Here is a 23,694-nt window from a genome sequence, read left to right as displayed (position 1 = left end):
ACAAAATCACTTCACAAAGGGTTTAGATTCTCTATCTGAAGGATTTAGAACAAAACAGAATCCTTGGACAGAGTCCTTTTTCTCTGGGACATAACCCCTATCTCTTGTTCAACTTGAATCCCACAGAGTCCACTACCTGTAAACTCTGTGTTGACCCACTGATTACCCTACACAAGATATACCCTGGAATGTCCTTTCATGAGTATAGTTACAGTAACAATCTATTGCCATTCATACAATAAAACCATAAACAAATTCCAAATCAAGCAACAAAACACAGTATGTAGAACTCTGGGTAAGAAACATTGTAATTCCAATAAATTAGCCTGGCCAGAGCTGGCTTTTCCCCTGGAAAAGAATTGGAGCAGAATGTTCTATCTCTGTAAGTGTTCTGGGGCTAAGGCTTGCACCTCAGTGAAATATATGTTTGCTCATAGGTAATATAGGTAAGATTTGTTGACGCCAATAGAAATTGATAGCGCTCAGTACCTTACAGGTGCTATGAATCCTTTAACAATTTTCATCTTATCTCTCGCTATTATTCATCTTTGCTAAAATCTTTATTATAAATAATAAATGCTTTTTAGCTTTGCTCAGTAAATGGAATTTAAATGCACAATGTAATGTTGATAACATATAGCTATCCTGATTTTGGTGTATAAACTGGTCTATAGACAGCATCATACTATATTGCCATTAAAATCATTGAATTTAAAATATGGAAAAGGCAAACAACTTAATCTGTCAAATTCTACTTAAAGAACTTTTCATTTGTGTAGGAGAGCTAAGAAGATGACATTACTGTTGCTTCTTAGTGTGTAATTAAATTTTCTCTTCTGATGATTGTGAAATATAAATGTCAAGATTTGAAGAGCTGAGCAATACCAAACTTTGCCTTTAAAGGCTAGAGATGAAGAGTTAGAGAAATCAGCATCTATTTTTAAAATTAAATTTAGGGGTAAATTATTTGAATTAATTGGAGAAATGGGAAGAGTCTCCAACAATACTGACTCGCCTGATTCAAGAAATCAACAGGCTAAACATTGCATAAATTAGAGTTAATTACTAGCTTGTAATAATTAAGGATTTGTCACATTTGTGTTTCTTGTATTGAAACATTTTATATTATAAGGCTAAAATACATTATCCTTGGAAATCATAAAGTTTAAAGTAGTTACTATATACTCCACAGTGACATTTAGGAGTTTCATGATCAGGCTTTATAGAAGGTTAGAATAAAATTGTAGTATCTAGAGGACAAAGTCATTACCAGCAACAAATGTTGCGGATCATTAATGAAAACAAAGACTATGTGACTTGAGAACATCTGAAAGTTTCCATCAATGAAGCTGCAGATAAACATGTAGAAAAGAAGTTAATCGCTAACAAAAACCCATAAACAACAGATGAAATCATTCTGCTGATGGATGAAAGAAGGAAAGTTTGTCAATAGAAAAAAAAGGAACACTAAAGACTAAATAAAATGATAAAGAATGAATGCAGATTACTAAAGTCTGAATGGCTGAATGAGAAATGCAAAGAAACTGAGTTGGATAAAGAGAAAAAACAAAGTGAGATATATCAAAAAAATAAGAGCCTTACAGAGGAAAGGTGACTAATACCACCATTAAGGACAAAAATACACAATATATGATGGACCTAAAGACAATAATGAGAGCTGGCAAGAATACATCAAGGAGCTATATCGTGGTTATAGGCCTGAAAAACCTCAACTAGAGATCAATCAAGAAAGCCTACCAATAATGGATGAAGAAAATCATGTCAGTAATAAAAAGACTTCCAAATGAAAAAACACTGGTTTTGAGGGAATACTGGCAGAATTGTTAAAAAGCATAGGGGATGAAGGCTTGAAAGCTCTGCCAAAGGAAATAAAGACTATAGTTGAGGCAGGAGAATTGTTGGAAGACTTTTCAACCTCACTGTGTATACAATTCTCCACAACCCCCCCCTCCCCCCCGCTAACACTATGGATAGTAAAGGCTGCAGAACAATCAGCATTTTATCGCATGCCTCTAAGATACCTTTGCAAGTTTTTCAAGAATGATTAAAAGTGAAGATTGATAAGGAAATAAGTGAACAACAATACTGTTTCTAATGTTAAAAAGGCATTATAAACGCCATTATGAACTTGAAGCTCATGTTAGAAAGATCAACTGAAATGGGGAAAACAGTATACTTGTGTTTTATTGACTTCCAGAAAACCTTTGACAGAATCTACCACAACAAATTGCTCAACTTGTTATGTTCTGTAGGGATTGATGAATACAAACTCCGAATAATAAAACAATTATACTGGAATCAGAAGGCTATTATTATGGGATATGAAAATTAAAATCTAATAGGGATCCAGAGAGGAGTGAGACAAGGTTGTACAATGTCACCAACTTTATTCAGCGTTTATAGTGAGTGTTTGATTAAATTAATGGAAGAAACAGAAGATATTAAAATGAATGGAAAATGGGATGAATAATATTAGCTATGGAGATGACATTGTGCTGTTACCGGATTCAGAAGAAGGTCTGATGAAGTTAGTGGAGATTATATATGTATATGGAAAAAATATGTTCTAGAGTTGAATGTGGAAAAGATAGTAATTGTGCTGGTATGTAAGGATCCTAGGAAAACATGCCAGATTCCAGTGAATGACACAGCCTTACAGCAAGTGGGAAATTATTGTTCTTTAGGAAGCATCAAGATGGAAGATCAGATGCAGAAGTCAGCACCAGAATATCAAGAGCAAAAGAGATATTCTGGAAGGTTAAACATCTGATGAGAAGGGACACAAATCTGAGGACCTCATAGAAACTTACATTTGGTCTCTGTTAAATTACAGCTGTGAAACATGGACATTCAAACAATTCAAATAATAAAGAATGTTCAGTCCTTCAAATGATCATGTTATAGAAGAATTTTGAAAACATGGCTAGACTGTGTAACCAATGAAAAAATATTGGAGATGATTGGAATTCAGCAAACACTAGTTAGAGATTTTATTAAAAGAAAAAAAATGATGTACAGGATACATTTTAAGAGGTTCAGCAGGTGATGCATGTTTATGTGTACTGGAAGGGAAAGTTGATGGCAGAAGAACATAAGGCAGAAAAAAAGACAATATTGGATGGATGATGTGGTATTCTGGATGGATCAAAAGGACTGTTCATCCACAAAGAGATTAGTAGAGGATCTTATAGAATGAGCTACCATGGTTTCAGACCTCCAGCAATGGAGTCACCACATAAGAAGGTCTAGAGCCACTCATAATTTTTGAGAATATTTATATGACTGAACAACAGAAACCAAGTAGCACTAACTACCATGTTTGACTTAAATATGAAGAGGTAGTACTTGGAGTCAGCCACAGTGCAAATATTGCTTCTCAACCAAGCTATAATTCATTGGCACCTCATCATCAATGCAGTTCTGAATTCCTTATTCAGGGAAAACTATTGAACTCAATGGATGTGTTCTCTGAGAAGTTACTAAAGGGCTAGCTGCAAATGTTGATAAGCACTCTAGTACAAAATTGTCACTGGAGCCACAGTTCAGCTGTGTCCTTAAGCATGTACCCAAGTTTATGCAAGGAGGAGTCCTGTGTACTCACATGCTAAAATTCCTTGTGACTCTAACTAGAAAAGAAATAAACAGTCTAGTTTCTAAGTCTCATTGTTGATTTGTTTACTACATTCTGAGCATTCTTTATTTTCTAATAAAATTGTGGATTTGAAGAAGGGAAGCAGTGGCTAGAGTAGCACTAATTTTGTTCATAAGTTCTGTTCAAAATAATAATCTACATAATTGTGTTTTGATGGGAACTGTGTATTCTAAAAATACCTAAGTATACCTTCCTTTTAAGCCGATATATTTGTTTTTAATTAAAGTGAACAATTTACAAGCGAGAGGGGTTTTTCTTTTATAATATACAAACTGCCAAGTGATTTAGAAACAAATTACAATCAGTGCAGAAGGGAAAAGGAAATAAATCTGTGTCCCAGAAACAGAGCTGCTATTGTTACTTTTTTGTGGTGTCACATAAGCTTTGTCTGCTTTGCTGCCAGAAAAAAGAACAATAAAATTCATATTTTGTATGTACCAAGTAATCATCTGTCTCAAAAATTAATCTGTTGAAATGTACATATTACAATAGCTGAGTAACCAGGTTGAGTTATAAATTACCATGACCTGTGCTCTAGCCATAGTAGTAAAACCTGCCACAAATAATGTGTGTTCTTGTTTAATATATATTTTGTAAGGAGAATTGTGACCTTCAGATTTTCTATCTTAAGTACTTATATGGTCCCACTTACCATAGCTTCTGAGTGCTCCACAATCTACACTGTATTTATCCTCTCAAACCCCCTGTGAGGTAGGGAAGAGCTGCTATTCTCATTTTACAGATGGGGAATCAAGGTACAGAGAGATGCTAAGGGACTTGCCAAAGATCATACAGGAAATCTGTGGAGGATCAGGTTTCCATGAAGCCCCAGGCTAGCACTCTAACCAATGGACCATCCTTCCTCTCTTTTCTACGAGCTGGGTCCTTTCAGTTGCTAGTGTATGTATATAACTCCTAAAGCATGTTGCTCAGAAGCTATTGCAAAACACTGAGTAATATTTATATTCCTTTTACTCAGGGGAAATCTGTTTATCTACTTTCAAAATAGAAGCTTTAATATTCAATATTGAAATCATCATGATTTCTTTTCACTTTTGTTTATATTCTATCATACTGTGTATATAAAAATACCAGGCAATGGATAATTAACTCCCTTCATAAGAAAATAAACTGGAGGTCTGAGGAGACAAGAATGAATTTAAAGGAAAATGTATGCTGCTGAATCAGACACATCCTGAGTAAACTAGAGAGTCAGTGGTGACCAGGGCTACTTATTTCAATCTGCATCTCTCCAAGAGGCTGGAGCTGTTCCTCAAGGAAGCAAACCTTGCTACTGTGAACCATGCTTCTGTCAGCCTGTAGACTGCAGTATTGTCCCATGTACTATACGTGGAGTTATACCTTAAGACACTGGGGCCCAACCTTATTACACAGGAGGGCCACATAAACCTAAGCACAACCTTCTGTGGGCCAAACAGATTCTACATATTGTTATAAGATTTAAAGTCAACTGTATTGATTTATATTTTAGGTGCAGCTTGTTTCATATGCATTTAGATAGACAATACTGTACATAGAAACAACCTATTTACACACTTGTGTAAACTAAAATGATGTAAACATGACAAAATGCTTATGAATCAGCTGTCAGTATATTGTTTTTAAACCGGCAGGCCTTACAAAATGCTCTGGTGGGCTGTGGACGGCCTGCGGGCTTTAGGTTGGGCAACCTTGCCGTAAATTAAATTGGAAGCTCAATCTAGTGCAGAATGCTGTGGTTCACTTGTTAAGGGAGTTTCTGAATACAAACATGTAACTTAAGTGTTCCAGACTCAGAACAGGATGCTTTTTGGTTTCTGAAATTTAAGATTTTGGTGTTGACCCATAAAACTCTTAATTGCCAGGCAGCTGAGAGTCTACCCCTCTCCCCAAGCTATAATACCACTCTAGGGATCAGCAGGGTTGCTCAAACTGGTCCTCCATTAGACGGTCTCTAGAAGGGCTCCTCAATTTAGGAGTTTACTTCACTTTTGTCTTTTGATGTTAAATCCTTTTAGTTTGTTGACCCCAAAGACATTGTGTAAAGTCAATCTGAGCAGGTATTTAGAGAAACTGAAGCAACTGCATAGGGTTTTGTGGTACCATAAGGGGGTTGAGATATTTTGATATGTAATATGTTTTTCTGATAGTTAGTTGGTATGTTGATGATAGGCAGGAAATGTGCCGGGGTTATGTTTTGTAATAACTTTTAAAATTATTTTTTTAATTAATGGCAAGAGTGTCTAAAACCTACGCAACACATTATTTTATGCTGCTTTATTTTAAACCAAATAAATAAACACTTAGAATGTAAGAGAAAAAAGAAAGAGGAAACACGATAGATAAGGTTAGCTGGGCCTCTTATTTATAATGCTTTCACATTGTACCAGAATAAAGAGTACTTGAAAGTAAATAGCAACAAATTTACAGCTGATGGTAAATGATTAATCTGTGAGCCTCACAGCTGCACAATATTTTAAAGCATATTTTAGTTAGTCCCTAGATTTTCAGGTTTTTGCATCTTGCTGATTTTTTTATAAACCATTCTTATGAAAGTTATCAGGGAGAAGCTGAAGGATATGGAAGTTGGGGCTTTTTGCACATGGGAGTGCCTGAGACAAAGTTTAGGATTGTTAGATAAGCATCTTAGCTGAATTTTTATGACAAAATGATCCAAGTGAAATAATTAAGCATGATGACACTTCAATTGTCATCTTTAGGTTCTTGTGGGGTAGCTGAAAGCTTGTCTCTTCGCTAACAGAAGATGGTTCAATAAAAATATGACCTCACCTACCTTGTTTCTTTAGGTTTCAGCATTAACACCCAATTTGAAATGAATAGGAGCGTTTTCCACCTTTCAGAGCTGTTGTTTCTGTCTATCTGCAGAGTCATCACTGTATCAGTGTAATCGTAGTTCACATTTTCAAAGTTATCTTCACCACCATGAATGGAAGCTTAAATATTATGGAGCAAAATTTTCTGCAAAGGGCTGGGTTCCACAGCAAATTCCTTGGCTATGGAACCTTGGGACATAAGGGGACATGCTTATACTTCCACATACTTTCCTATAGAACTACATTGGTTTGTTGCATTTTTAATTTTACTGGAATTAATTCTGACTGCAGTTGACCCAACTGCTTTTAAATACTTCTAACTTTTCTGGTGTAGATTACATGTGTATTCTTATGGCAGGTGTCACCAGCTGCCATTGTTACACATAGTCTTCTAAGTCCTTTTTCTTAGCATGCAAATATGTTTTGGCTCTTGGGAAGATGTGACTCTGATGCTTCGGTTAGTTTCGGTTACTGTTCTGTGTTGAGGAGCTATGACCTCCGGCTTGGTCTCTGATTAGAGTGAATCTTCAGACAGTTACTCCCTGGGAACCAAGCACTGGTGCTGGACTGAGATTCTTGGAAGAAAGGATTGTCCTGCAAGCTGTTTGACCATCTTGTTTCAGAACTGGTGTGTGGGTAAATAAAACAAATTACACTTTGAATACACCAGACTCTATGGGCTTGTCCACATTACTCGCAGGATCAACGGGCAGTGATCGATCCAGCAGGGGTCTAGTCTAGATGAGATAAATCGACCACTGAACGCTCTCCCATCAGTTCCGGTATTCCCCCAGAGTGAGATGTGGAATCGGGGGAGCATCAGCTGTTGACTCACTGCAGTGAAGACACCGCGGTGAGTATATCTAAGTACGTCGACTTCAGCTATGTTATTCACATAGCTGAAGTTGCGTAACTTAGATCGATCTCACACACACACACACCCCGGTGTAGACTAGCCTATGTCTCTGATTTTTTCTCTACTGGGAAGTAGACTGCAAGACACCAATATCTGCTACTGCTCAGCAATGGTCCTGGAAGAAAGGATAACATAATGCCGGAAGAGGGAGTAACAGTATTATTATTTAAATGCCAGCTATTTTTCTTTATCTCAGCTTGCATTTCTACAAAATCTACTCTGATAAATCCAGAACACTATTACTGCAATAGGACCCAATCCTGCAAACTCCATATTTGGCAGAAGAGCCCCTATTGCCCTTTATAGAAACAGTGACCAGCATTTTGTACCTGATTAGATGATCATTAAATCTAAAATGGTCTCCACCTTTGGTTTTATTGATCAGACCTGGATTATTTCTGAATTTTACTATGTATGACTATTAACACCATTAGTATAAACTGTTACCATTGTGTCTTGTAATGGGCTCAGGCCTCTACAAGGTGGCCCTTGCGCAAGAAGCCAACTGTCTAAATGATCCAGAATAGCCTTTGACTTGGCTGTCTGTTAATATACAGTGCAAGAATTCAACCCTGCACTACTTCTGTGCACAGGTAACTGCTCTAAAACATGTACCCCATGTAAGATAACTCAGACTTCCTGCGTGGTGTTTTTTCATTTGTTTGTCGGAAAAGACAATAAGAAAACAAAGTCCAGTCTAAGCTTTCTCCCCAGATTTAGTGTCTCAGTCCACCATCAGGTCCTTTCTGCCTCAATATAAATCCCTCCATCAAGGCAGCCCATGTCAGAAGACCACTTTGTCCTTTTCTATGCCCTCCTTGAGAAACCTCTCCCTGGGTTTGATATTACTGACAGGTATTGTGGAGATGGGATGGTCTCAGTCCTTTTCAAGGAGAGACTATTAAATCCTTCTTGCACTAGATAAGTATGGTGTTAACACAGCCTACCACAGCTTCCTTCCTTAGTTTTCTCAGTCAGTGTGTAGATAGCTGAAATAATCTGAATTGTTTCATTGGCCTTTCTAACAGGCATTATCTGTGGAGAGGGAAAAGAAATATTTGGCTGACTTCACATACTGTATGGGTGGTGTATTTCAATATGCAAAAATCACTTTTCTCTTATTAAATTGTTTACTTCAGTCCAAACAATCTTTGCTGCATCAGCCAGAACCAATATTTCTGTTTGTTGACACTGCTTTTTCTTACTCATCCTCAATTCCTGATTGGTTATTTCCCTCTCTTCTGTAAACTCTGCACCTCTACTTAATTAATTTAAAGTGTGTATGTGTGAGAGAGAGAAAAAGCACGTACTGAACAAAGAAGTGATATAGAATTACTGTGGGAAATGCTCTGGAAATAGCAGCTCAGAGTACAGTAAAAACGCTGCAGTAAAATTGGCAGATAAGATACTAGGGGTAAAATTTTCAAAAGCACCCAAGTGACTTAGGACCATATTTTAAAAGGTATTTAAGCACATAAAGATGCAATTAAATCCCTAGTGGGATTTTCAAAAGTGCCAAAGTGAGTTAGGCACCTAAGTCCCATTAAAAGAAAGAAAGGAGAATAATACACAATAAACAAAAGGTGCATAGGTGTTGTATATCAGTTGCTTTTGTTCCATGTCTGCTGTTGGGTTTGGGATTTATATTTTACATACTTAAAATAATTCAGTTCCTGTCATAACTGGGTTATCATGAAAAGACTTCACAGAAGTGTGCCTAATGGAGGCATGTGAATAAAGAAAGGGACTTCTGTGTGAGGAGTCAAAAATGAAAGATGGAGAGTAGGAGTACAAGAAGAAAGAGTTGGTTGAAGCCAGCTGGTCTGCACTGATATTTTTTTTTTTAAATGGAATAACATGCTCTGGAAACAAATCACAAATACTTGTACAGTCAGTTGACTACATACAGACAAACTAGCATACATCATATTTTTAAGTTGTAAGGTGCTGTCATCACCTCACTGCTCCTCTAGCCACAGCTCTGCTCAATTTACATCCCTTGGTTTGGTGTCCCAGTTTCCTTGCTTACCCCTGTCTTTTCCGTCAGCTAAATCTTTAAGGTCTCCACTCTCAGAGATCCTATAGTTTCAGTCACAAATTGTTCAGATCAAGGCAGAAATTACTGAGTGAAATTCAGTGGTGTATTATGCAGGAAGCCATACTAGGAGATCACAATGATCACTCCTGGCCTAACATTTGTGAATTTCTCCCTCCTCCTCTTCCTATTTTCATTGTCTCTCAAATGTCGTTTTTGTCTCTTATCTCTGTTAGTTGAAGTTAGGAAAATTCAGACTAGAAATAAAGTACACATTTGATAATTAACCATTGGAATAGATTACCAATGATATGATATTTTTTCCATCACTTGTAGTCTTTAAAATGAGACAGGATGTCATTCTGAAACATGCACTGTAGTTCAACAAGAGGCTTGATGCAGGAATTAATGACTAAGGTTCTGGGGCCTCTGTTTTGCAGGATGTCAGACTAGATGACCACTTCTGGCCTCAAGATATATTAATCTAACAGTAGTTGCAGCATCTGGGACCTACCTTCTCATCAGCCATCTGAAGAGCAACAGTGGTAGCCACACATCCCTCCCTAGCCATCTGTGGAGCAGAAGCATCTTGGGCCCACTCAATAGCCACAGGAAGATGAATAATAGGGCCTCTTATGTCCAGGTGGATATCTGAGCACCTGGAGTGAGGGGGGGCTCCTTGAAAACCCCTTTAGGAGTAGATGGCCTCATCATCCTTCAAGCATACTCTGTATTAATATCATTGATGCCCTTACATGATCCCACAGCTGGCAGACCTAGGCACGGGCCTTTTGTTCCTAATGGTTAATCCAGAACTGCTATGTGACTGGGGAGGCTGGCTGACTTAGATGGCACAATATAACCATCAGCAGGAGGAGCTGAAGTCAGCTTCAGAAGTCAGCTCTAAGGCAATGTGTGTCTTTGGGCCTGTGGGTAAGTGGAGAGGGCAAAGGTGAAAAATGGAGCAAAGCTGAGGTGAATCTCTGAAATTTGATCTTGATTGCCGAAAGGTTTTCAAATGTAATATGAGATTAAACTAGTGAGAGACATAAAGGGTAACATGAAAATATTCTACCAATACAGTAGAAGCAAGAGGAAGACCAAGGCCAGAGAAGGCCCGTTACTCAATAAGGGGGAAAGACAATAACAGAAAATGTGGAAATGGCGGAAGTGCTAAATGACTTTTTTGTTTCAGTTTTCACCAAAAAGGTTAGTAGTGATCAAACATCTAACATAGTGAATGCAGTGAAAATGAGGTAGGATCTGAGGCTAAAACTGGAAAGAAGTTAAAAAATACTTAGACAAGTTAGATGTCTTCAAGTTGGCAGGTCTGCTAAAATATATCTTAGAATACTTAAGGACCTCACTGAGGAGATGAATGAGCCATTGGCAATGATCTTTGAAAACTTATGGAAGGCAGGAGAGATTCCAGAGGACTGGAAGAGGGCAAATATAGTGTCAGTCTATAAAAAGGGGAATAGCAATCAATTTGCAACCACCTAGATGATGATAAGGTGAAAAGTAAGAGCCAGTATGCATTTGTCAAGAACCAATCATGTCAGATCAACCTAATAGCTTTCTTTGACAGAGTAACAAACATTGTGGATAGTGGGGAAGTGGTAGATGTGGTATATTTTGACTTTAGTAAGGCTTTTAATATTGTCTTGCATGACCTTCTCATAAACAAACTAGGGGAATATAGCCTAGATGGAGCTACTATAAGGTGGTTGCATAACTAGTTGGAAAACTGTTCCCAGAAAGTAATCAGTAGTTCACAGTCAAGCTGGAAGGGCATATTGATTGGAGTCCCACAGGGATCAGTTCTGGGTCCGGTTTGGTTCCATATCTTCATCTATGATTTAGATAATGCCATATAGAGAGAACACTTATAAAGTTTGTGGACAATACCGAATTGGGAGGGATTGCAAGTGCTTTGGAGGATAGGATTAAAATTCAAAATGATCTGGACAAACTGGAGAAATGGTCTGAAATAAATAAGATGAAAAACGATAAGGACAAATGCACAGTATTCCACTGAAGAAGGAACAATCAATTGCACACATACAAAATGGTAAAGGGATCTGGGGGTTCTAGTCCGAAGCTAAATATGAGTCTACAGTGAAACACTGTTTCAAAAAAAGCGAACATCATTCTGGGAAGTATCAGCAGGAGAGTTGTAAGCAAGACACGAGAAGTAATTCTTCTACTCTACTTCACACTTATAAGACCTCAGTGGATTATTGTGTCCAGTTCTGTGTGCCACATTTTAGGAAATGTGTGGACAAATTGGAGAAAGTCCAGAGGAGAGCAACAAAAATTATTAAAGATCTGGAAAACGTGACCTATGAGGAAAGATTGAAAAACTTGGGTTTGTTTGGTCTGGAGAAGAGAAGACTGCGGGGGGTGGGGGGGGGTATAGTTTTCAAGTATATAAAAAGGTTCTTACAAGGAGGAGGGTGAAAAATTGTTCTCCTTAACCTCTGAGGATAGCACAAGAAGCAATGGGCTTTAATTACAGCAAGGGAGGTTTAGGTTGGACATTAGGAAAAACTTCCTGACTGTAATAATCTTCTGAGCAGATATTTAAATGCATTATTTAGTTTAAAAATTAATCATTTTGAATATCAGTACTCCTTGAGGCTCCTTTAGCTCTGTTGTAGCAATGACTAATCTCATATTGCTGGACCAAATTTCATGGAAATACCCACACAGAACTTGCATTCAAGACATTGGCAATTTCCCTCTCACTGCTGAGAAGCAAGATGTCACCTCTCCCTTCCTTGATGCCTGTAAAGTATGGTGTCCTGTGCTGACGATGCCAGGCATATTTAATTGTGCATGCTTAAAGAGAAAAACGACATCCACACTAGAGTTAGTGCAGTCTGTGGCAAGCTGACAAATCCCCCAGCTGTCAAAATGAAGCATACATGACTCTGGCTTATATCTGCTTGCATTCTGCCGATAGGCATTTATAGGCGCAAAATCATTGGTCAAAACACGTTCTGATGGAGACTGAGATGTGTATCGTCTGTTTTATGTGGTTTTGATCTTTAATTTTATCCCACAGACAGACAGTAAGCAGGTAGACACTCACTATTTTTTGTTTGTGTTGTGTGTGAAGTGGCACAATATTTATTAGTGTGGGTTATGCCGAGGGCCCTACCAAATTCATGGCCGTGAAAAACATGTCACTGACCATGAAATCTGATCTCTCTCATGAAATCTGGTGTTTTGTGTACTTTTACCCTAGAGCAGCATTTCTCAAACTGGGGTTCCTGACCCAAAAGGGGGTAACAAGGTTATTGTAGGGTGGTTGTGGTATTGCCACCCTTACTTCTGCACTGCTTTCAGAACTGGATAGCCAGAGATATGGGAGATTGTCACTTTTGGGGAGGGAGTCATCATTGGGTTTACATGTTTATATTTTGTCGTTTTTAGATACATATTCATGGTTTGTTACAACACTGTGAAATTTAAAATGTAAATATCTGAAAGCTTGAAATTCAATATTTTTAAAATGCGATGACCATGAAATTTACAAAAAATGGACTGTGAATTTGGTAGGACCAGGCCCCTTTCACCTAGTAGTTGAAATGCAGTTTTTGTCCTGAGCTCAGGAGCTTATATTCATGTTTTTGACTATTTTTTGGAGTACTTGTCTGCATGTACTCCAACTGCTTTTACATAAGTGCTGACATATATGATCAACTGTACAGAGGCATGTGGCACTAATATGATACGACAGTCAGAGAAGAGGACATTTGGCAGAAGGATCATCATTTGTGGTGCTCTGCAGGCTGTCCATCTAAATCCATCGTTACCTGGCACCTATGTTCTAGCAAAATAATTGGACCAATCTGGGAATCGGCATAATGCCATTCTAACAGATGGGCATGAGTGTAGGTAACCAAAAGACCAGACATACACATTAAATATGCCTTGAGAGAGCATGAGTCTTGTCTAGGGATATGAAAACAGCTGTCTACTTTTAGCTTCTCTGTGTGTTGTTAAGGTCATATGCTACCACTATTGGATACCATGCAAGTTGGGCTAAAACCAGCTCCCACAGTTCTGCTGAACTTTGTATTCATTTTTTGGCTGGATGAGATATCTCAACCACAGAGTATCGGATATTATATCTTGAGCCTTCAATTATTATTAAAGACATGGAGTGTAAAGTTGTATTGAACAATTGCAGCTCTGCTGATTCCAAATGATGTAATTGATCTCTATTGCAAAAGAAACAGATGTGAATTTGTATGTGGAAAAATCAAGTATAAAGGTGATTCAGTCTTATAAAGCTTTTATTACATTTTGTTGCTCTGTGAAAATGAAATCCCGTTCTATCAAAACATTTATTCTTTACCATATGAAAAGTCCATTCATCTCATGCTTCAGGTGAAGATAGGGTTGAATTTAACATTGCTAGTTTGTCAATGGTGTACCCTTAAAACTTTAACATGTAATAAAAAAGCTAGTGCCGACAAATTTTTTGTAATATATTACCTTCCAAAGGTTCAGAAGTCTAGTAAAGTTAGAATACACACCTGTACCTTCCAGATTTGGGATTTTGGACTGTGGTTGTGGGTTCCCCTGCTGGGGCACTATGGAAAATAAGTAAATGCAATCAAAGTAAAATAAATTAACCTTCTCCTCCAATTCTAAGTTGTCATTGCAGTTAATTGAACAGTACAGTGCTTTCATGTGACAAATAAAGGATACATGAGGTGTCAGCTACTCCAGCACTCCAAATTTTGTAGCTCTTATCTACAGGAGGCCCCAAGGCCACAGAGGGAGTTAAAGGGAATATTCTTTGCTAAGCTGCATGTACAGATTAATTGAAAGGCTTAGCCTTCAAAGAATTGCCCATGATGTCTGATCACTGCACATCTGAAGTGAAGGAGATTTACCCAAAGATGGTGGGACAGGTAGGACTGATATACTGAATTGATGATATCCTGAGAGTAGAACAAGCAGATTTTAGATAAAACCATAAGACCTGTGATAAGTGCTGGCATTTCACCACCTACATCAAGAATGGCTTCCCGTCCAGGCAGAGATAGATGCAGAAATCCTAGATTTTACTGCTGCATATGACACAATCTGGCCTACAAACTGTCATTGGTCCACAGCCATGACAATCCACTTTGGTAGGAGCTATTGCTGAAAAGCCATCAGCTCCATATTTTGTTTGTTTGTTTTTGTCTTCCAAATAAACAGCACCTGGAAGTCCAAGAACAATGGTCTGCCTCAGGGCTCAGTTCTAGCACTGACACTTTTCAACCTCTTTACAAGTGGCCTTTCCTGCACCACTGTGAGGAGTTTTATTTACACAGACATCTGTTCAACAGTACAGGAGCAGGATTTCAGTCATGTAGAAGAAGTCCTGATGCTGACATGAAGATGGCCCATTATTGTAAAAGATGGAGACTTAAACCTAATACCAAAAAGTTTCCAGTTGCTTCCATCTATGCCACATGAAGGCCTACAAACATCTTAACATCTTTGTGAATGGACACAGCTGGACCATGACCAAATACCTGTGTATCTATTTGTTAAACTGGACTGTACCCTGACTTTCAAGGAACACCTACTAAAACCTCACTGAAAATAAAGACAAGGAACAACCTGATCAGCAAACTAGCCAGTTCCACGTGAGGAGCCAATGTGCAGAGTCTAAGACATTCTGAGCTTACCTTGTGCAATTATTTGGTATTGTGCTCCTCCAGTGTGGCATAGCTCTCTTCACCTGAGACTAGTAGACATGCAGCCTAGTGACACCATGCGTATAACAGGTACCATGAGACATAACAAACCTGGCCTGACTGCTGGTTCTGTCCAATATCAACTCCCCCTGCTTTACTGCCATGGGGGGGTGGTTCTTGCCCCCCTGAATTTCATACCAGAGGTCTGCTCACAGTGCACACCTCAGCCTCAGATGGAGCTCTTAACTGCAACACAGCTTGAGTGTGATATGTGATGAGTTCTGTGCTCCCAGCTTCCCCCTTGGGACAGGGAGTTTTTTTTATAAACAGGGGCAGGGTGATTAAGATAACAAAAGGCTTGTCATTAAATTAAAGATCCTTAGATGATCCTGAAAGCATTGCCAGGCACTCCAGTTAAAAGATGGGAAACAAAGGGGAGGAAAAAATGGTCAGTTTTCACAATGGAGAGAGGTAAATAGTGGTGTCCCCCGGGGGTCTGTACGAGGACAAGTGCTGTTCAATATATTCATAAATGATCTAGAAAAAGTGGTAAACGGTGAGGTGGCAAAATTTGCAGATGATTCAAAATTACTCAAGATAGTTAAGTCCCAGGCAAACTGCGAAGAGTTACAAAGGGACCTAACAAAACCGGTGACTGAACAACAAAATGGCAGGTGAAATTCAATGTTGATAAATGCAAAAGTAATGCACATGGCAAAATATAATCCCAACTATACATACAAAATGGTGGGGTCTAAATTAGCTGTTACCCGTCAAGAAAGAGATCTTGGAGTCGTTGTGGATAGTTCTCTGAAAACATCCACTCAATGTGAAATGGCAATCAAAAAGAGTAACACAATATTGGGAATCATTAGGAAAGGGATAGATAAGAAGACAGAAAATATCATATTGTCTCTATATAAATCCATGATATGCCCACATATTGAATACTGCATGCAGATTTGGTCACCCCATCTGAAAAAATCTATATTGGATTTGGAAAAGATACAGAGAAGGGCAACAGAAATTATTAGGGGTATGGAACAGCTGCTGTATGAGGAAAGATTAAAAAGACTGGGACTTTTCAGCTTGGAAAACAGATGACTAAGGGAGGATATGATTGAGGGCTATGAAATCATGAATGGTTTGGAAAAATTGAAAAAGGAAATGTTATTTACTCCTTCATATAATACAAGAACTAGGGTAACCCAATGAAATTTATAGGCAGCAGATTTAAAACAAAAGAAAGTTTTTCTTCACAGTCAACCTGTGGAATTATTTGCCAGGGGATGTTGTGAAGACCAAAACTATAACAGGGTTCAAAAAAGAACTAGATACGTTCATGGAAAATAGGTCCATCAATGGCTATTAGCCTGGACGGGCAGGGATGCAACACCAGGTTCTGGGTGTCTCTAGCCTCTGATTGCCAGAAGCTGGGAGTGGATGATGGGATGGATCACTCGATGATTACCTGTTCTGTTCATTCCCTCTGAAGCCCCTGGCATTGGCCACTGTTGGAAGACAGGATGCTGGGCTAGATGGACCCTTGCCCAGTATGACCATTCTGATCTTATATATAACCCAAATGTATCTGCCCCCGCTATATCACACTGCCCCCACTCCCCTCCCAGAGCTGGGATAGAACAGGGTCTCTCTCTCCACAGAGTTAGTAAAAAAAAAAAGTAAGAATATACATTAAAATTTTAAACCTAACCAGCGTCCGTTAAGTGACCTGTCAACAGATGTCAGAACATGTTAGTATTAGAGCTGAGTGAATCTAATATTTATTAAATTTTCTTTCTTTTATGTAGGAATTAGATACAGTGCTCCTGTCAGCTAATTTGTTAGTTATTATCTGCAGAATTTGTTCCTTAAAGCAAGACATGCAATATCTATCTCTGTTTAAGGATGTGTTTAATCCACTGAGCCACCATCTTTGCTCAAGACACCCTGTTTGGACAATTCCCCCAGTGGTTCTCAACCTTTCCAGACTACTGTACCCCTTTCAGGAGTCTGATTTGTTTTGCGTGCCCCAGGTTTCACCTCACTTTAAAACTACTGACTTACAAAATCAGACAAAAAAAATACAGAAGTGTCACAGCACTCTATTACTGAAATATTGCTTACTTTCTCATTTTTACCATATAATTATAAAATAAGTCAATTGGATTATAAATATTGTACTTACATTTCAGTGTATAGTATATAGAGCAGCATAAACAAGTCATTGTCTGTATGAAATTTTAGTTTGTACTGACTTTGCTAGAGGTTTTTATGCAGGCTGTTGTAAAACTAGACAAATATCTAGATGAATTGATGTACCTCTGGCAGACCTCTGTGTACACGCACTCTTGATTGAGAACCCCTGCACTAAGGAATCTCAATATCTCTACCTGGTGGCCTACTTGATGTCAAGAACAAGTTTCAAACATAGCCAATGCCTATCTTGTGACAGCCCCCTGGTTTTACCTTCCACACCATCTTTATGTAAAGCCCAATCACTTCAGATGGGCAGTGATCAGATGTGCTGCTAATGACTATATGTGGTGCCTTTGTGACTCCCTGCTTTGCTGTTGTGGCCATTTAGAAGATGTAGGCCACATACATGCAGGCTGCACCCATTGGCAAGGGTGGGCTGGTTCCTTCTTCCTTCAGCTACAGAATGGTTAAGACAGTTGAATGGAATATCCAATGGAGCCCTGAAGCTGTTATAAGTTATTCTGGAAGCTGGCAGGCCCCATCATAGCCTAGGAATATAGGCAGTGCAAATCCATCTTTCCCTTTTTCTCCTATTTTTCTGCTGAGCACAAGAATGGAATAACACAGAATTGGTCACTAAACGTGTATGTAAACATGTTGCTCTCTATTGGCTGTATAAAGCTGCAAAAGAATATTCTGTAGCTAAGAGGGGCTTTTTATTGGCTTGTGCAATAGGGGTCTGTGTTTTTGGAGATGTAAGACTAGATTTCTATTCCTGGCTCTGAAGGTGTTTAATTTATTGTGGCGAAGTGACAGCCTCTTCACATTTAAGTCTGACTTCGTGATTTTGCTCCCCTTATACCTAATACACTAGATTGCGATACTTCTCTTACAAATTGTTTAAAACCCCCATATTTAGGCCAGCTGTAAAATGAGGCTACTGATGCTTAATTTTGTAAAGGCCTTTGAGATCTGAAGATGAAATAGCTCTGTACAAAGCATTATTTCTCAGACACTTTTTTCAACAGAGTATAAGGCTAAGAGAGGTAAAGTGACTTGGCTGCTAGGTACTAGTAGATAGGTGTTTGCAGAATCAAGAGCTCTGCTTGCTAGTCTAGTTTTACCAATATTTATAGTGAAAGGTAGGCTAGACTGCACATGCATGCCTGGCTAATTTAGCTGTGTAGTGAATGTGAGTAATAGTATCTTATTAGGTGCAGAATGAATAAAAGAGAGGTTTGGGGAACCTCTCAGTGTGCAAGTTTCAAGATCTACTAAGATTTTTTTTTTAAATCTTCAAAGATGTTTGGTTGAGTTTTAGGTACATGCTTTGATTGGTTCTTATTTAATTTAAATGGGTTCACATGTTCTTAGCTGTGATGTGATTATCAAATAAATTATTTTGATAGTTTTAGACAACTGTGTTCATATATTTCATGAGTGAGTGATTGCTAAAGTCAGTGATCAAACATTCATGTCTTTTTCCTGTTAATCCACATATAGACATTTATGTGGCCCGATTTACAGAAATACTGAGTCCTTTTGAATGTGCTGGAATTTTCAGCACCTTTGAAAGTCAAGGTACCCGTGTAGAAGCCTAAGTATTCAGGTGTCTAGTGTTTAAGCAAATGTCCATCATTTCTATCATAAAGTAGATGGTACTCTTATTATCGTTCTTAGTGAGACAGAGTGACTGGACATCCGTAATATTTTACTGATATAAACAACATCGATCTGTCAGGAAAAGATATAGATTAAATTAGATTATCAGAGAAGAGATTTCACAATTAGTGAAAAAAAGACTAGTACCGGACAAAACACCTATCACTCGGGAGTCTATTTTCATGTGCGGGTGAGGGTTTTCTAAAATGCTATATAAAGTATGTAAATACCTCATTATTCTTTGTTCAGTACAGGTATGTCTTATGTGCAACATTTTGTGTTCACTCTTGTATATACACTTGGGATTAGGTGTATCTGATGCATCAGCAGCATAATTTTTCCTCAAATGCTAGGCACTGAACTCAGCTACAATTAAATATTCAGCAGATACTCTATTGCTAGCTGGACTCATGTAGTAGTTATGAAAGATTAATTCAGTGCTAAATTCCTATTTAATGAGGGAGTTGAAGTAAGCATCACAGTCTAAAATTTCAGACTTCAGGTTTAGAAGATTACATTTTTTATTAGGCTTTGTAAAGGGCACACATGATAAATGATCTCTGTAGAATTTCTAACTTTTAAAATCACTCTCTTTCAGGATATCCTTCCAAATACATTAGCTACAGGTTTTGATACCAGTTGAGTTGAGGAGCTTTGTTTTTGCACAGCTATGTCTCTTGGTAGGGATACTTTTCAGCAGTATCCCAGAATGTGTCAGCCTCCCTGCCTCACTGTCTTTTCCATTCCTTCCATCCCAACTTGCCTTTTATTTTGGATAAGGTTAATTCATGTTTGTGCTTGAGACCCCTCAGCACTTCTCTGGGAATTCAGGAGCAAACCAAATAGTCTAGGTTGATGTCTTAATGTTGAAATAAACTGTCATCATCACAAGTGGTTAGCATAACATTACTCAATAGACAGTGGAAGATGTCTGGTTATATCTGTAAATGTTACCTGTTGGATGCTATGTGTAGTTTTCCGACCATCTACTGCACAGCAGGTTGATCTAGCAGGATGCTTTGGTGCAATACCACTAATGACATAATGAGGGAACACTGTGCAATAAGATTTGGGGCATGGTGTCACCTGCCAACCATTATTTGGGCTTGATTTTAATAATAATAGTAAAAGGATGTTTTCCTTTAAAGTTAGAATTCCATTAATATGTTTTATTATAGTGCTGCTCACTGGAAATTTAGTGTTAGATTGTGTTCTGGGGTACAATCTCTTACAAGGAAGTAAGAATCCCCCTTATGTCCCTAAGCAGACTACCTAGATCTTGGCTCCAAACTCTCAGGAATAGAGGAGGGCTACAGGATGGCTTACTCCCTCCTTGGATGGTATGCAAGGCTAGTGTGGGGAAGGGTAGGGAAGGAGCAGAGTCTTGGTTCCATGTGTCTATTGGCTGGCTTGTGGATCTCAGTCAGTGAATGGAGTACTAATTATGTACACAAATGACTGCGAGGATTTTTTTTTAACCTCTGCTAAAAAGAAGTGTCACTTGTGGTATACTCCAGGCTGTGTTTTCTGATCCTCATCTGCCAGTCAATGCTGTTATTTGTCAGATCAGTTGCTTCCTCAAGGATGGAAAAACTGGAGGGTTGAAATTCAATAATCTTTTCATGTTTGAAATACTAATTAACTGTTGCACACTCTATTGTCAGAAAGCCAGCAACTGCATTAGAATTTTATACCCTTAGCAGCAAGCACAAGAGTTAGCTACAAAAGCAAGGGAGTTAGAGAAAAAGGGAATTCTGCTTAAGACTAAGAAAATAAATACTGTGGACTAAATAAAAAATGTCTGTGATGGCCATGTTATATAATATTGTATCAGTAAAAACTGAAATTCATTTGATCTGCTTACTATCCAGAAAAAGCTAGGAATGCTGTGGAGTTGGTTCTCTAAGATTTCGGCTAAGTGGGTCTTCCTTGTATCATGAGATACGAGTTTATTACTTAGCAGTGCCATTTCTGTGCTCTAAAAAGAGCTCAATTTAGCTCTCCTGCTAAGAAGATATATGGAGTAACATAAAGTCTGTTTTTACTCAGGAGAAAAATTAAGTAAAGATGTATGGAAGTGGAGGTTCAACTTAATACTCCTACATTCACTGGTAGGCATGATTAAATTATCAGTCAGGTTGATCCAATTTAATTTGCCAGGGAATAATGTCAAAATGGAGTCTGTGTTTTGGAATAGATAGTAGAAGACAGGGATTTTTAAAAATAAGCAATTAAGAAATACCCCAGAAATTATGTATATTACTAGATTTTTTTATGCCACTACACTATTTGAGATCAGCACCATAGTATGTGAACACCCTTTTACATTTGTCCTTCATACGCCGTAGCTCTCAAAATACAGATTTACAATCTGTGATAAGTAATGTGTAAGTAACTTTGTGAACACATTTACATCAATGCTCCCAAGTATTAGAAGCTACATGCACAGCCCCCAGATATATACACAAATCAGGGACAAGTAGTTGTTGCACATATAATTTCTATCATTTCAGCACACGTGATAGTGCCAGAAAACTGCAACAGAAGTGATTTGCATGTGCAAAGGTGTATGACCACAAAGAGTTTAGGTTTAGGATGGTTTGACAGGAAGGCCAAATCTACACACCAAAACTTCAGACAGTTCTGTCTTCTAACTTTCAGGACTATAATGATGAAATCCGTCAGGAGCAGTTGAGAGAATTGTCATACTTGAATGGTTCTGAAGATTCAGCACGTGGACGGGGCATTCGTGGAAGAGGAATCCGGGTACCACCTGCAGCTCCATCAAGGTACTTTGTTCTCTTATGCAGCCTGTTGAAACACACATGCTCGTTATAATCTGATTATTAACATAGTCAGTAAGCCAAAATATATTTCTCCTCAACACTGGTATGTGGTTGTTTCAGTCCCAAGTCTATGACCCACAATTCACAGATGTTAGGGCCATAATGCTGCCAGAGTCTTGCTGTGCCAGTGTATCTGGTTGTGGAAGAATCATCCAAGGTAAGGGATTTCTCCAATGACAGAGTCAGTTTCGCTATTACAGGCAGCATGGCTGGAGCTAACTTAAGTCCTGTTGAGTCCCAACTAACAGATAATCATCTTGGGGTATTGACAGCAGGTGTAACTCAGAGCAGCCTTATTAGACTATACAGCCTGCTCCAGATTGAGGAAAATGAAGGACTCTCTTTGCGCGCGCGCACACACACACACACACACACACACACACTGCAGTGTGAGCTGTTTATCTGTATTGGAAGGTCTGAGACATTATCACTGCAAATTCACTAATGGATGAAATGAATACATTCTGTGCTACATTGTTAGGCATTGTTAATTCCATAAAGGATAACATTATTAAACAAATAATGTTATTTACAGTATATAGTATCAGTTCTAATTGGATTAGCTAAAATTTGTGCCCTACACTGGCTTGCACAATCCTTCCAAGTGTTACCTGATTCTCTATGATATTTTCATGTTTTCACTGTAACTATATATCACTCTGCCTTTGCTCACAAGGCCACTATATGTTTTAACTTGTATTGCTCCTTAAGACCCACTTCCACTCTTAAGCCCACAGGAAATTAGCCATCTAAAGCAATACTTTAACCCAGGTTGACCCCTGTACCTACATAAATTCATTTCTGGATGGAGCTTAATATAGGTCTGTTTTTAATTAAAAAACAAGCAAGCAAGAAAAGAAAAGAAACTTCAACCTCCTGCATCCATCATGTTGTTGACTAATATTCATTAATCCATTTATTTGATTTATGTTGTCCATGTCCTTTGTTCCCCAAAGGTCCCCATACTGTTTGTTACTCTCCCTTCAGTTCATTAGGGGGAGGGATCACATTTAAATATCCATATTGTGAGACACTTAGCACACTCTTACACATGATAAAATACTAAATTATGTTGATTTTTTTCTCAAAGCGTTGTATTTATTAAGGTCTGCCTCCTCCAGCTCATATCACTGTAGTTGGGATACTGTACCATTAGAGCAGACCTCTTAGAACATAAGAACGGCCATACTTGGTCAGACCAAAGGTCCATCCAGCCCAGTATCCTGTCTACCAACAGTGGCCAATGCCAGGTGTCCCAGAGGGAGTGAACCTAACAAGTAATGATCTAGTGTTCTCTCTCCTGCCATCCATCTCTACCCTCTGACAAACAGAGGCTAGGGACACCATTCCTTACCCATCCTGGCTAAGAGCCATTAATGGACTTAACCTCCATGAATTTATCCAGTTCTCTTTTAAACCTTGTTATAGTCCTAGCCTTCACAACCTCCTCAGGCAAGGAGTTCCACAGGTTGACTGTGCCCTGAGTGAAGAAGAACTTCCTTTTATTTGTTTTAAAGCTGCTACACATTAATTTCATTTGGTGACCCCCCTAGTTCTTATATTATGGGAACAAGTAAATAACTTTTCCTTATTCACTTTCTCCACACCACTCATGATTTTATATACCTCTATCATATCCCCCCTTAGTCTCCTCTTTTCCAAGCTGAAAAGTCCTAGCCTCTTTAATCTCTCCTCATATGGGACCCGTTCCAAACCCCTAATCATTTAAGTTGCCCTTTTCTGAACCTTTTCTAATGCCAGTATATCTTTGTAGAGATAAGGGGACCACATCTGTATGCACTATTCAAGATGAGGGCATACCAT

At 38.4% G+C, this 23,694-nt stretch overlaps 1 protein-coding gene across 11 annotated transcripts in view; it reads left to right on the top strand.

Moving 5' to 3' along the window:
* Nucleotides 1-23,694, top strand: part of KHDRBS2 (KH RNA binding domain containing, signal transduction associated 2) — a 614,322-nt gene that overhangs the window by 363,081 nt on the left and 227,547 nt on the right. For all 11 annotated transcript variants that reach the window (XR_012638772.1, XR_012638769.1, XR_012638770.1 and 8 more), the window contains one exon: nt 21,686-21,813. Coding sequence is in view for 4 of the 11 variants with exons in the window: in XM_074947899.1 (XP_074804000.1) it covers nt 21,686-21,813 (128 nt within the window). In the remaining 7 variants the exon portion in view is untranslated. The remainder of the gene's footprint in view (nt 1-21,685; nt 21,814-23,694) is intronic.

This window comes from Natator depressus, chromosome 3, assembly GCF_965152275.1.
Source record: "Natator depressus isolate rNatDep1 chromosome 3, rNatDep2.hap1, whole genome shotgun sequence".
NCBI classification, from domain to species: domain Eukaryota; kingdom Metazoa; phylum Chordata; order Testudines; family Cheloniidae; genus Natator; species Natator depressus.
Note: the sequence above shows the minus strand (reverse complement) of the source record. Positions and strands in the feature narration are given on the sequence as shown.